General features: G+C 40.5%; 1 protein-coding gene and 1 pseudogene across 1 annotated transcript; both read right to left on the bottom strand.

Moving 5' to 3' along the window:
* Positions 1 to 63: 63 nt before the first annotated feature.
* On the bottom strand, positions 64 to 1,453 carry LOC108299454 (annotated as a pseudogene).
* Positions 1,454 to 2,824: 1,371 nt separating this feature from the next.
* LOC119470101 (inositol monophosphatase 1-like) lies at positions 2,825 to 14,418 on the bottom strand. The gene is made up of 7 exons (XM_037736100.1): positions 14,198 to 14,418; positions 10,133 to 10,198; positions 9,612 to 9,745; positions 7,610 to 7,714; positions 5,721 to 5,766; positions 3,036 to 3,148; positions 2,825 to 2,900 (listed from the first exon to the last, which is right to left on the bottom strand). The coding sequence occupies exons 1-7, from the start codon at positions 14,237 to 14,239 to the stop codon at positions 2,825 to 2,827; spliced, it is 582 nt and encodes a 193-aa protein (XP_037592028.1). The 5' UTR covers positions 14,240 to 14,418.
* Between the last annotated feature and the right edge of the window lie 686 nt (positions 14,419 to 15,104).

Genomic DNA, 15,104 nt, shown 5'->3' with positions numbered 1-15,104 from the left:
CCAGCCCCTCAGTAGGTTCTAAGGAGCCCCCAGCCCTCTTTCTCCCCTTCTGGGCCTGACCAGCTATACTTCTGTATCTCTGCCTGCTACATGTCCCGCCAAGTACTTTATAGGGACCCCTGCCCATGAAATAATGTGAAATACAACTGTGGACCAAATGCAATAAAACCTCTGTAAGAAAAAAAAAAATAGCTGCACAACTTTAAAACCAGGTGTTGTAAAGAATATGTAATATACTGGAGTCATGATGACGTGTCTAATATATCCAGGGCCCAATTTAGGTAACTAATCTATGTGTTTGCACAAACGATGAGGCTTAGCAGCAGAATACAGGCCAGGTGATGCAGCAGTGCAGGCTTTCTGGCAAACAGCTCTCTGATAGCACTGCCTAGGCTCTTAACCCAAGAGACTGAAAATGTGCCGATGACAGGGCAGACTGTTACATACACAAGATTGTTGTCCACGGTGGGGACCCAACAGGAAGATTAACTTCATGGCCATAATGATCACAAGTGTTGCAAAGTCCACAAAACCTGCATCACCTAGCTGGTGAGATATTTTATTTAGTTTCAATATCCTCTTTGTTTGGAGGATGAGGGATCATCACTGTAGATCCTCAAATACTTACCAAACACCCAATCTTCCCATAAAGATTCTATCTTTTTTTAGAAAGTAGGAAGAAAGAATGGCACTTCCTAGGACACTGAGAGGTCTCGGTGAAGTCACCAGCGTGGCCAGTGCAAACCCACATGCAGGTAAGTTGGCCACCTCGCCAGCTCCCATTGACAGCAGTCCAGCCTACTACAATCATTCTTTAGGATTTGCGTGGCCGCCTTGACCTGCTCTCCTAGAGCCTTCATGGCAAATCGCAGAATCCTTTTTTCCTGCCCCAAATCAAACTGCCTCCAATGAAAATGCTGGTGCTCATAGCCAATCCCAGACCAATATAAAAGTCGTATTTCCACACCCCTGGCTCATTTTGTTACCTAAAAAGTTTCTGTGAATCACATCGATCACAGAACAGAGAAACTGCCAGTACTGGAGGCAGAATGATGCAATTTTCAAATGGTTTGAAAATAGGACATCAGTGTGAATGTCCTTAAAGGAATGAGCTGCTTCGCTGTGTCAGACATGGTCTAGCTCTGATCTCACTCTCTGTAACTGAAGGACAATCACAGCTGGGAGAAAGCGTATGTTTAATTTGGTGTCTTATGAAAAAAAAAAAAAAGGCTGGAGGAGGCTAGCTATGATTTACTCTCTCTTTTCTCAAAAATACTAACCCTATCTACCCATTTAAAATTTTAAGCCCTGGCAGAGTAGCTCCAGCCTGAAAGGAAGGAGCAGTGACCTCACCCCAGTCCGCAGGCCAGTCTCCCAGCTTCCTTTCCGCAATCTGGCACTGGGTACCATGGCTCACACCCGCACACAGAATGCCCGGTCCAGCGCTGGCCATCTGGTGGGAGGTGCGAGCATTCCCTGTGACAGCCTTGTGTAGCTTCCTCCTCCAAGCAGGAGCACCAAACAGAATCTGCCCTAGGACCTCTGGCCCTGCCTCCTTCAGTTCTAAGATGCATATTTTCTCACATGTTAACATCTCAAAAACTAGGATGCCTCATCCAATCTTTGGGGCCTTAGGATTCAACAAAAGAAAATGACCTAAAAATCTGCTCTCAAATGAAGAGATTGAGGAGAAAAATTAAATAAAAATCTAGGAAGGTTCTGAACTCAGATTGCTTTGCAAGTATCTTTAAGTTCTTGCTGCATTTAAAAGAATCTCAAAAGTGCAAACGGTGAAAAATGTTGGATGTAGTTTATGAAAGAAAGGTAACTTGAAATTTCCATCAGCTGTGAGAAAGAAGGAAAAAAACACTTTTTATCTGTGGAATACCAGCCCCTTTAAATTACCAGGCTCAGAGAGGCATTTAAATTATACCAGCAGTCAGTCTCACTCCCCTTGAGCTAAATAATTGCCTCTTGAAGCCACTTACTATGCAGGCTCTAGATTAACTGATGCCAAGTAACCATAAAATGCCATATGCTCTATAGTTCAACAATGTATAGCCAATCACTAATTCATGTGATATCAGTAAACCAAAGAGAACTCCTGAAAAACATTAGAAATCACCTCTTCTTCTGATTCATTCTTTTTTCTTTAAAAACTTGAGCCTCTCTTTAGTTCTCCGTGGCACTCTCCAAGGCAACCTGGAAGTGCGTCCTGGGCTGCAGACCTCAACCTTGGCCCGAATAAACTCTCCACACTAATTTTGCTTACTCCTAAAGGTCAACAGCTGTCACAGAAGAAGAAGACTTCAAATGCTAATCATCCAGCTCATGTAAAATGTATGTTTATCATTTTAAGTGATTCCAGCTTTAATTGACTTTTTTCCCCAAATTACTTTTTAAAAATTTATTTATTTATTTATTTATTTAGAGATGGAGTTTTGCTCTTGTTGTCCAGGCTGGGGTGCAATGGCATGATCTCGGCTCACCGCAACCTCCACCTCCCAGGTTCAAGCTATTCTCCTACCTCAGCCTCCTAAGTAGCTGGGATTATAGACATACACCACCACACCCAGCTAATTTTGTATTTTTAGTAGAGATAGGTTTCTCCATGTTGGTCAGTCTGGTCTCAAACTCAGCCTCCCAAAGTGTTGGGATTACAGGCATGAGCCACTGCACCTGGCCCCACATTACTTTTCAGTAATTTGTCACAATGACATCATATCAGAGGAATTTTACAATGAATTTTAGCTATGATTGCTAACACATAAACCATGAACACCACAAAGGTAGGAAGCCAGTCTTAATCATCTTCCTATCTCTATCACCAAATCCAATGCTGAGCCTGAAGTGTTTGCCCAATTACATTTGCTTTCCCTATTTCCACTCCACATTCAAAACTAAAGTTGAAATAACAGAACCAAGAGAAAATAAACACAGTTTATGAATCACTTAACAAATAGGGAATTCCATAGGTAAACATTAAAAGAATAAGAGTATACAGTATCAATAGCACTAAAAATTGGGGAATAAACCTGCCTTCTTGTTGTGAAACATGTAGTTTTTTACTGTTACAAAAGGCACCTTTTCCTCTCCTGGCAATGTACATCTTATCTTCCACACAACTGTATACAACTCCAAATTCTATCTGCAAAAGAAAAACAAGTTTCCTTTACCAAATCTGAGCACTTTTTACTGTTAAATCAGTGAATTGTTCTAAGACAGTAACAAGAAACACTAGGAATAATAGATTGAAATGGCTATACTGTAGGATGCTTTCCAACCTAATCAGAGAAAGAGGTCATCAGATCTGGAACCCTTCACTCTCACCTCATTTATGTCCAGACTTAATAGCATTCATGTTACCTCTCTCCCTCTGCTCCGGAAGACAGAGCTTTTCTATTTTCTAAGGTGAACACATGCCCTGTGTGAGGATTTCTAACCTCTCTTATATTCTCTGAAAAACTGCTCCATCAACTAATCACTCTTCTCTTGGATTTTTCTTCTCATACCTTCTCACCAAATTTCTGCCTCCCTTACAAAACCTTCAAAATATTATTCCCTCCTTTTACCTTTACTGCCAACGAGTAGTCTACACTTTGCGTCTCCTATGCTCCTCTTAATACATTACAATTTGGCTTCTGCCCTGATCACTTATTCTTCTGAAAGTCCGGGAGAGGATGTTAATGAACTTTCCTGACCAAACGTATTGTCTGAAGAATTGGAGACTGCTGGCCATCATCAACACTTATTTAGTATTTAATTCAGTACCTATATGTTTCCAAAATTACTCTTTCTGTTCTACCTCATTCACCAGATCACCTCGGAGTCACTATTTCAGAACCTCCTTCTCTGCCTCACCCTTAAAACTCAGGGACCTCAGGATTTTCTTCCTTCTCCCATTGCTTCCATTTCCCTTATAGGTCTCCATATTCATACAAGTTGGCTTTTCCAGTCCACAAATGCAACTCACAATAATTTTGGCTACCATCAACCCCATAATCATAGATAAAAACATATACTTTAGAACCTAGCCTTGCAGAATTTCTATCAAGGAGGTCAAAATCACTTATTGCCTGATCACCTCCCATTGTTTCCCCACAAATCTCCTTCAAATTTAATCGTAAAAACACATCCCAGGCTGGACACAGTGGCTCACACCTATAATCCCAGCACTTTGGGAGGCTGAGGCGGGCAGATCACCTGAGGTCAGGAGTTCAAGACCAACTTAGCCAACATGGTGAAACCCTGTCTCTACTAAAAATACAAAAATTAGCCACGCATGGTGGCAGGTGCCTGTAATCCCAGCTATTCAGGAGGTTGAGGCAGGAGAATCACTTGAACCCAGGAGGCAGAGGTTGCAGTGAGCCAAGATCCCACCATTGCACTCCAGCCTGGCAGAGAAGAGCAAGACTGAGTCAAAAAAAAAAAAAATTACCAATTTTGACATTTCCTTGGCTCTTCTCACTGCCTCTGCTTAGTTCAGGATCACCCAGTATAATCTCTACATTGCTAGAATTATCTCTCATTGTCAAATTCAAAACCTGTACTGGTTCTCAATTAACTAGAAACCAAAGCTAAATTTTCTTGCACTGACTGGCAACTGTGCCTCACATTAAGGCCAAAGTAACCTCTGCCCCAGCCACTTGCAGTGCTTCCCTCTCCATGAACATCTCACCGTTCCCCACACACGTCGTGGTCTTCAACTTCTCCAAACTGCTCTTCAGATTAAAACATTCTCCTTTTTTCTTTTCCTTTTTATTTTCCCCCATTTGGCAAAGCCCTAATTTTCTAAGGGCCAACTTACATGACCAACTTCTAAGACCCCTTCTGTTATAAAGATTTTCCCAATCCACTCTCTATAGAATTGGTGACATCCTGTGTTCCCACAATATTTTTGTCATGGTTCCACCACATATCATCTTTACCTGTTCACACTTCCAACTTTGTGCTGAGCTGTGACTTCAATGGCAGGGCCAGCACACAGCCCAGGGCTGATTATATACTGAATACTCACTTAGCTCCTTTTGGACATTCTCACAATTAATATAACCCTCAGGCTAAGCCTCCATTTCTACCAATTTGTGTTTTATTTTCAGAAATTTATTTACCGTTTTGTGTATAGGTTGATCAAACCTATCAAAAATTCCCTGAAGACAGGGATGTAAGATAATAGCAAACATCTTTACTGTTTAACCAAACAGTCAAACAGCAAGGAACTGCAATAGCTATGGATTTTACTCTACTGGGCTTTTGACACAAGTATTCAATAATGTGTCAAATTCATAATACACTTTCTATTTTCAAACCATGCATTCGCCCTTGCTAATTCTTGGTCTTTCAAGGGCTCTTTTCACTGATACCTATTATAGCCTTCCCAACTTAAATCCCACCTTTTCCATAAAGCATTTTAGATCACATATAAACTCCTAACCCATCTAACTCTATCGTACATATAATGGTGGCTAAATACTGAACTGTCTTTCAGTTACTTGTGTGCTTCTCCTTACAACCCCTGCTTCTCAGAAAACATTAAATTTTCTTCAATGGAAATGCATCATGAACATTTTAACAGTCCTGTAGCTTATATTCCAAATAATGCAGTTATATGAATTGAAAGTAAAGACAAATCTGAATTTATTATGGAGATACATACATTTACTCTTTTTCAGAAAATGAAAGTGAGGCATCTAATCAACTATGCATTTAAAACAACATACCTTCTTATTTACAACAAAGCCAATCGAAACAGCTACAAAAGGATATCTTAAAAAAGACAAAACGCAAATTTACCAAGATAGAAGTCATCATTAATATAGTCACTAAAATGCATCTTTTCATAATGTAAGTACTCATAAACTTTCTGTGAACAGTCTTATCCCTCCTCTCCACAATATCTAAGATGCAGAACAGTGTATATTGTATACAACTCTTTGGGTAAATAGGAAGGAAGGGGACATATTATATATACGTACATGCATTCACACAAGATACTCCTACAGACATGAAACATCTCTGAAAGGATTCATAAGAAACAGATAGCAATGGCCACCTGAGAGATGGATCCTGAGAAACTGGGGACAGAAGTGGCAAGGGTACCTTCTACTGTATGCCATTTCCTATCTTTTGAATATCAAATGCCATAAGCTAATGACTATGTGAAAATATCTTCTCAAAAAGTAAAAGTAAATTTAAAAAAAATTACAGTGAATTGTTAAGATGAGTCCATTTTCATCATTTTTCCTGCAGCCTGGAGCCTTGGTAGACACAGGTTCTGCATTGTACAGAATTGCTGTTACTTGTCTCTACTCCAGTACCACACCTGGAACTTCACATCTGAAAAGTAAACTGTTCACCATTGTTTTTATGGTTGCAAGACAGTTTGAATACATAGGTTGAAATTTCTGACTCACTAGAGTGTCAAGATCAAGGCAAAATATGGTCAGCATAACTACTAAACATAAAAGCCTCTAAATATGTGAGAGTTTTTATTTTAACAAAAATAGGATCAAACTATACACACTGTATCATACAATCTTCTCCTCTTTCATTACAATATATCATAAGCATCCTTCCAAATTTAAAAGATACAGCACTATCATATACATGTTCTCAAGTCTATAAAAGTTTATAGATTTTAATGATTCTGTACATAGTACAGATATGTACAACTTCATGGCAACTTCATAAGTAACACTGATAGGCCGGATATAGTGGCCCAAGCCTGTAAGCCCAGCACTATGGGAAGCCAAGATGGGAAAATTGCTTGAGGCCAGGGGTTTGAGACCAGCCTGGGCAACATAACGAGACTCCATATCTATAAAAATAAGTAAATAAACTAGCTTGGTGTGGTTGTTTGTGCCTGTAGTTCCAGCTACTTGGGAGGCTAAGGCAGGAGCATCCTTTCAGCCCTGGAGTTTAAGGCTGCAGTGAGCCATGATCTTGCCACTGCACTCCAGCCTGGATGACAGAGTGTGACCCCGTCTTAAACAAAAAAAGAAAAAGAAAAACTGAAAAGTAACATCTGTATGGAATCCCACCATAGTTGGCTACTCATTTTAACTCACAATTCAATCAGGCTTTCTTCTAGTGATATCATATACTTACTCTGTGCCAGGCCTATACTTACTCTGTGCCAAGAACTTACTAAGTTCTTACATGAATGGACCACTCATAGAGTCCCATCAATAAACAGTTCTATTAGATTGGTAACATTAATATGGCTATTTTATAAACTTTTTTAAAACTGAGGCTTACAAAGATTAACTAACTTGACCAAAGTGACCTCATTAGTTTCTTCATGGATCTCAAAGAAGCAGGGTTGTTTGCTTCCATTTCTACATGGCTCCAGGAGTGAGAAAAGAAGGTGAACAGGGTACTCTACACCTCAAGAAAAGGTCACACCATCATTATTTCTTCACTTCCATATCCTATGAGAAATCTGCATAATACATTTCGCTCTATTCACTTTAGATACCCTTTGTTAGAATAAAGATGCATAAACAAAGTACACAATTCTCTAAAATGTGTATATACCAGCACACAGTACTCTGAAGGGCTTTCCAGGTAATATGCAAACAGCAATTATATTAAAATGTTTGAAACGTACTTATGTACAAACTTAGTTGTTCCATCAATAGGGTCAACGATCCATGTGGGGTTGTCAGTTAAGACACTTTTCTCCCTGGCTGCCACAGATTCCTCACCAATGAAACTAAAAGCAAGAAGGACACACTCCTATTCTATTAGCAACAATTTCCAAACCATGACATTTCCTTAGCTACACAGTTTTGTATAAAATATAATAAAAGTCTGCACCCTACTTTTCTACTGTTGCTTCTTTGTCCCTATAAAGCCTGATAACAGGATAACAGTGGCGGGGTGGGGGGGAAGCTTTATTTTATTTCACTGAGAGCAAAGTCATGTGAAAAATTACAAAATTCAAAATTTTAAAATGCAGCCAGGCATGGTGGCTCATACCTATAATCCCAGCACTTTGGGAGGCTGAGGAAAAGGGGAATCACCTGAGTTCAGGAGTTCAAGACCAGCCGGATCAATATGGTGAAACCCCGTCTCTACTAAAAATACAAAAAGTAGCTGGGTGTGGTGGTGGGCACCAGTAGTCCCAGCTACTCAGGAGGCTGAGACGGGAGAATTGCTTGAACCCAGGAGGTGGAGGTTACAATCAGCTGAGATCATACCACTGCACTCCAGGCTGAGTGACAGAGCAAGACTCTGTCTCTAAACAAACAAACAAACAAACAAACAAATTCTAAAATGTAATACCAGAGTACGTAATGGCACACACTTGTGCATGCACACACACACACACACACACACACACGCACCCTAGACAAGAGGATTTGCAGCAGATGAGAAATCATAAGGAAATGCCATGATTTTAAAAATAAGTCCAGACACTCTCTAATACTACTCCCATCAAGAGGCAGACCTAATACCTCTTGCCTTGAGTGTGAACTACACTTGGTAACTCGTTTCTAATTAAATCTTATGGAAATTCCATAAATAGTGCTAGAGTTCACTGGTTTTCTTCTTTCCTATTTTATTTTATATTATTTTTATTCATTTAAAACTGAATTGTCTTAATAATAACTATCATCGCCTTCATTTATCTATTTTTCTCTTAGCTATAAATCTATTTGGAAGAAAAATACTTAGCCATGGCTTTAAACACTTTTTCTTCCAAACAGCTAAAAATACCAAGAATGGCCAATAACATGACCAGGAAGAAGTCCAGAATTACAGTGCTAACAGTTTAGAATGATAATAATGTTTCTGTTAAATTTCTGTGCCTGTAAAAGAGCCTTAATTTCAGGATTTTCTCTCAGACTTTCTAGAGCTACTATCACTCTACTATATAAAGAAGTTTACGATACAGAGAATGAATTTGAACTTTTAAATCATGCCAACAGCAGACGTTTGTCACATTAGCTTCCCAGCACCCAACCATTCCTTTTACTCTAAAGGAATCCACATACTCCTCTTTCCTACTTCCTGTCAGCTGGAGCAGGCGCAAAGCACCTAAGCTTAGAAACCGCATATTCCTGCCTAGGATTTGTAATCTTTTTTTTATTATTATACTTTAAGTTCTGGGGTACATGTGCAGATCGTGCAGGATTGTTACATAGGTATACGCATGCCATGCTTGTCTATTTGCAGACGACATGTTTGTATATTTAGAAGACCCCATTGTCTCGGCCCAAAATCTCCTTAAGACGATAAGCAATGACAGCAAAGTCTCAGGATACAAAATCAATGTGCAAAAATCACAAGCATTCCTATACACCTATAACAGGATTTGTAATCTTAAACTAATGAGGCAAAGATATAAGGTAAGTTAGAAAGTATTCAAACCATCAGAGTCAGAGGCTACCAGTGGCTACCCCTAAGCCATGGCTCCTGTGTCCTCTCCAGATACTCCTCCTCCCACCCATGGTTCTGGCCCAAGGAGCCCACACCCTCAACATAAATCCCTTTTCAGCTTAAACTAACTAAAGTCAATTTCTATGTCTAAAATCAAAATGTTTGCTTAGTAGAAGTGACTCCAACTTAGATCTTATTTTATCATTTGAAATGAAAATAAGAAATACCTGTGAGATGGATGCTTTTCCTTTATGGAAGAGATAAACATTTTTTCAACTTTTTGGTCAGTAGCAGTTACCAGATCAGCTAGAAAACTTTTCAGCAAAACATTCATTCCAGCTTTAAGAGCATCATGAACCATCTAAAAAGGATTTTTAGAAGGCAAATAGAAAAGCATAAATAATTTTAAATCGAACAAAAGGTAAAACACAAAAATGGTTTAAAACATTCCATTTGACTTTAAATGACATTCCTTAAAGATATTCTTAAAGAATTTCTTACAAAAATGTCTATAAGCCTTCAATAATTGTGACCTTTTAGGTACAGAATTATGTAATCTAACATCCTATTTTAGCTGCATAACTGTCATCACAAGACGTTTAATGATATAAAATTCAAGTACTCCCTGTAAAGTGTTTAGTAAAAGGAAAACAAATGCAGACTGATCAAAATACATGTTTTATTTAATAAGGCAACCACACACTGTTCACACACATCACATTATGGCTGACAAAGTTTTAATTCATACCTCTCCAGCTTGTCTTGCTAGGATTACTGCATAATCCATGCATTTCTGCCAAGGATCAGCCATCTTCTGAAATATTTAACACATGTCAGCACAAAGTAGTCAGAATTCTCTAAAAGTCTTAATTATAGAATAGTTTTTTCACCGAAAAAATCTTAATTAGCCACAGACTTTCATTTCGAATTTATCCCTCTGCCCTGTTCCAGAGTTCAATTTTTTTCCCCAAGATCTACTCCTAGACCAATTAAAGAACATTTTTTACCTGATTACTTCACTGCTAATGCAGAAATAAACAAAAAAAAATTCTATTAAATTGTCTCCAAATGTGTTTATATCATAACACATTAAAAAATGAAACACACTCTCCAGTCCGTGCCTCCAGGATGACAAAGAAAAGAGGAAACAAAGGTCGTGCCAAAAAAAGGGTCAAGGCCTCGTGCAGTCTATTCGCTGCATGAACTGTGCCTGATGCGTACCCAAGGACAAGGCCATTAAGAAATTCATCATTGGTAGTATCACATGACACTGGAAAAAAAGGAAAAAAAGAAATTCGTCATTGGAAACATAGTGGAGGCCGCAGCAGTCAGGGACATTTCTGAAGCGCGCGTCTTCGATGCCTATGTGCTTACAGAACTGTATGTGAAGCTACATTATTGTGAGTTGTGCGATTCACAGCAAAGTAGTCAGGAATGGATCTCATGAAGCCTGCAAGGACCCAACTCCCCACCTGATTTAGACCTGCGGTGCTGCCCCACGACCCTCACCAAAGCCCATGTAAAGAGCTGAGTCCTTAAAGACTGAAGATGGACTATTTTCTGGAGAAAAATAAAACGGAAATTGTAGTTAATGTTGCATGTTGAGTGTATCTGTGCCAGATAGGGTGGGAATTTTGTGTGTGTTAGACCAAGTGAGAAGTGACACATACTATATTCATGGGGAAGAAAGCTTATTCATGTAAATTCAACCTTAATTGTTTGCAATCATATCCCTGGACTTCACAATTTGCATAGCTGTGTGAAATAAAGGTAATTTAGGCAAAAACAACAACAACAAAACATTGGTTTAGGAAACTGAGAAAAAGGACATAAGAAACATTTTTAAAGATAGGTAAATGTCTGGGCAAAGGATAAAGGGAAGATAAAAGAAAGAACACTGGGAATACTGAAATAAAAGAAGCTTTGAAAGGATGGAGCAAGAGGCACATGTTCTAACTAAATGCCAGGCAGGCAGGTGTTCTACACAGGAGATTTATTTTTTAATAAGATTGTAAAGATCAAGAACTTAAGGCTTAGAGATGAGAACTTTTTTACCCAAGATGATAGAGAGAAATAACACGGTAAGCATTTGAAGTGATTTTAAATTCCACTGTTCTATTACGGGATTCTGAGAAAAGAAAATTCCAGGACCACAAGAATAATAAAAAAGGAAAAATGAAATGTATTTCTCTGAGATTAGAGAGGAGGAAAAACAACAACATATATTTGTGTTCTGAAGTGTCCAGCTTTTCACGGACTTCTGAAGACTAGAATAATTCATCAGTAGCTTGATCACACTTTAAAGACTATACCTAGCACAGTGAAGCTTTTTAAGCTGTCAAATTCCAAAAATGTGGCCTCAGTATAAAGAACCCTAGTTTTGTCTCCTTTACAACTGAGAATAGCTAATACAGAGATCCATCTTGAAGATACTTAGAAATCCCTGTCTTGGGGCTCACATTATAGGAAAAGTGACAGGAGAGGCAAAAGGATGGCAAAGGACAGATACAGTGAGTTTCTGCTTGTTGCTTTTTCTTCTTGATAAAAACATTAAAAAAAATTTTTAAAGGAGGTCACTCTCTGAATCATATAAGTAACTTCTGAGAGATCTTCAAGAATTGTTATCAAACTTGTTTTTTCATTCTGACACCCATTATGCTCCGCTAGTCTTAACAGAACTAGATGTTCTCAAGCTGCACCTGGTTTCCTGCCAGAAATGGCTTAAGCCACTCACACCCTGACCTTCTAACAGCACTACTGTCACTCCTACCAATTCTTAGGGCCGATTTCAAAAGCTATCCTCTCTTCTAGGGATTCTGCACTCAGAAGTCACTATGTGTTTCACCCTTCAATTGCTGTTTGCTGAGTACCTATTATATGCTATACACTGCACCACAGGGAGGAAAACCAGGTCCCATTCACACTTACTATCCAGAAAGGGACTCAGATATTAATCAAAAATGCACAGACCACGTGTAAAACATAACTGTAATAATAAAGGCTAAGGAGAAGCAGTGCAATGAGAAGCATCTAACAGAGGAGTTTTCACCTAGACTTCAGCATCAGATCAGGTTTCCCTGAAGATAGAATTAAACCAAGATGAAAAGAACAAGTGAGCAGGCATGAACTCACTCAATTGCAGGATGCCTGGTACATGAAGACTAACTGAAGGGCCTAAGTGTGACAGCTCAGAGAGCAAGGGAATCAGGAGGGATAAAGCTGGGGAGGTAGTGGGGATCATCCCTTATAGGACCTCCGGGATAACACTTTGATGGAAGACACTTGAGGTGTCACTGCATTGTGGTTACTGAACAGACAGGCAGAAAGTAGATGTGAGTAGACAGGTTAGCAGATTTATATTCAGGATGCAGTAGTGCGGAGGAGACCTGATCATTAGCTGAAACCTAAAGAGGGAAGTTTTGCTAGTGGAGAAGCTAAGAGAGTCAAGGATCTGTTTTGGGAGATAAAACTGGGGGAGATTCAGTAACAGATTGACTAGGAGTATGAGGGAGAGGAGGAGTTCAAGGATGCCCACACTTTCCAGTCTGGCAACTGAATGCTCAATGGTCACATCTACCGAACAGGGAGTAACAAAAAAGGAGTCAAGTTTGGGATGTGGGTAAGAGGTTGGGAAATTAAGAGTTCAGTTAGCAGAGATATGAGGCCTTTGTGAAATCAAAAGAGGTCAATTATTCAGCTGAATAAATGGAACCTGAGGCGAGGTTTGGCCTGCAGATAGAAACATGTAAGTTACTTGAGTAGACAGCAACTGAGGTCCTGAGTCTGGACTTCATCAGATAGGCATGACTGACAATTGTGTGGGAATGTCATCCCACGGAATCTGTATGATCTCATACTAATAGACTGGGGGAACCCAGTGAGGCCTGCCTCTTCAAATTCTTCTCAGTTCCCCTTTGCAGCATTCCTTCCTCCTGCAGGACCCTTCTGAAACGGGAGTCTTATGACCTACAATCAGACAAGGCAGACCAGAGAATTTATTTATAGCCAGCTACAAGATAGAAATATAGGGGAAGATCCCTACCCTGGAGAGAAAAACAGCAGACGAAAGGAGGGCAGAAGAAGGTCAAAAAGAGAAATTCCATTTTCTGGAGGGTTGCAGTGCCCCAACATTATAACAAAACACTGTGACAAAGGCTATGGGAGATATGAGCCAGGAATAAATATATTCTGATATACACGTATGCATCATATCACATCACAAGTACATTTCTTGATGGAAAGGGGCCGTAGTTTACTCACTTTCATTTTCTCAAATCTATGAACATCTGAACTGCTTCCTGCTGTTTCTGTCCTGGTCACAGCCTCCCAGCGTGGAAGCCAGGTTACCTTCCTCTCGGCCACCTGACCCCAGCAGCGCGACTGGCGCTGCCCCATCTCTTACGGGGACTACCTGTAAGTGATCTTTCCGCCATCTGTCTGCCACCTGTCCCTAGCAGCGCGACTGGTGCTGCCAGTCACCCGGGCGCTGCTCCATCAACGGTGACTACCTGAGCCTGGGAACGCGCCAAGTTTCTCTGAGCTCTTCCGAGTAGGGAAAATGAAAAGAGGCAATTATTCCACAGAAGCTACCATAAGGGATAAGCGCAGTGGCGTCCGCGAACCGCTACTCCAACGTCGGGACTGTTCCTGGTCACCCCAGCACAGCTTCAGATAACGTGGCAGCAGGAGTCACCCAGGTGCGGCCTCTGCCCCTGGCGCTGACCGCGCACGGCGCCCGCCCCTGTGGAGGGAAGGAAGCGCCCACCGAACCCGGAGAGGGTGGCGAGGGGGGCGGGGAAAATAAAGGTCTCACCTCGAGTCGGAGGGCGTCCTGCCAGCTGGGTGCTGGTGCCATCCAGGCTCAGTGCTTCAGGAGGCAGAGGGGCTGCCCGGGACCGAAAGATCCCCGCTTCGTAAGCCCATCAGTGAGGGGCCGTGGTTGCTTTGCCGGGCCCCGCCCCGACTGTGCCCCGCGGGGCTCTGCCAGGCCCGGGTCCTCACCGCAGGAGCCTCAGATCTAGCCTCTTCTTTCTCAGTTCTGGTTCTTCTAACTTCTTTCTCCTGCTCACCCTTTCTTCTCTAAATCTTTTCAAAATTCAATTCCTCTTTTTCTCTTTTCTTCTTTGCACTTTCATTCACTCACATTTTCCCATTTCGCCTTCTTTTATCCTTTCATTTTTCTGTAGTGCCATTTGACAGAACACAAATTGGAGCTATGACTTCGGTTGATCGGCTTTTATTTGCCAGCGCTATTCCTAGTAAACTTATAGAAATTTTTTTTTAAAATAACCAGTAGCCAGGGCTAACTCCTCTTTTTCTCAGCAATGTATTTAGATACCATTTATTGAGAACTTACTATGCTTTCAGCAATTGTGGTTTTATATGCATTATTTTAGTTAAATGTTGCTTGAGGTATGTATAATTAGCTTCATTATACAGATGAAGAAACTGAAGTTCAGAGAAGGTAAGTGATTTGTCCTCAGGTCACACAGCAAGAGCAGAGAGTGAAACACACTGAACCCAAAGTGTTGGGGCTTAAAAAACGACACCCCAAAATTAAGACCTCAGAAGCAGCCTCACACACACACAAAAGTTATCTGACCTCTCTTGCCTTCCTGTCTCTGACTCCACATTCTCCCCGAAGACTTGCCTTAGAAACTGGAATTCCTCTTCCCCACAGCAGGTCCCAGAAATCTAAAGATATTATTCTAATCCCCCCA

This window comes from Cebus imitator, unplaced genomic scaffold (assembly GCF_001604975.1).
Source record: "Cebus imitator isolate Cc_AM_T3 unplaced genomic scaffold, Cebus_imitator-1.0 Scaffold22, whole genome shotgun sequence".
In the NCBI taxonomy this organism is placed as follows: Eukaryota; Metazoa; Chordata; class Mammalia; order Primates; family Cebidae; genus Cebus; species Cebus imitator.
Note: the sequence above shows the minus strand (reverse complement) of the source record. Positions and strands in the feature narration are given on the sequence as shown.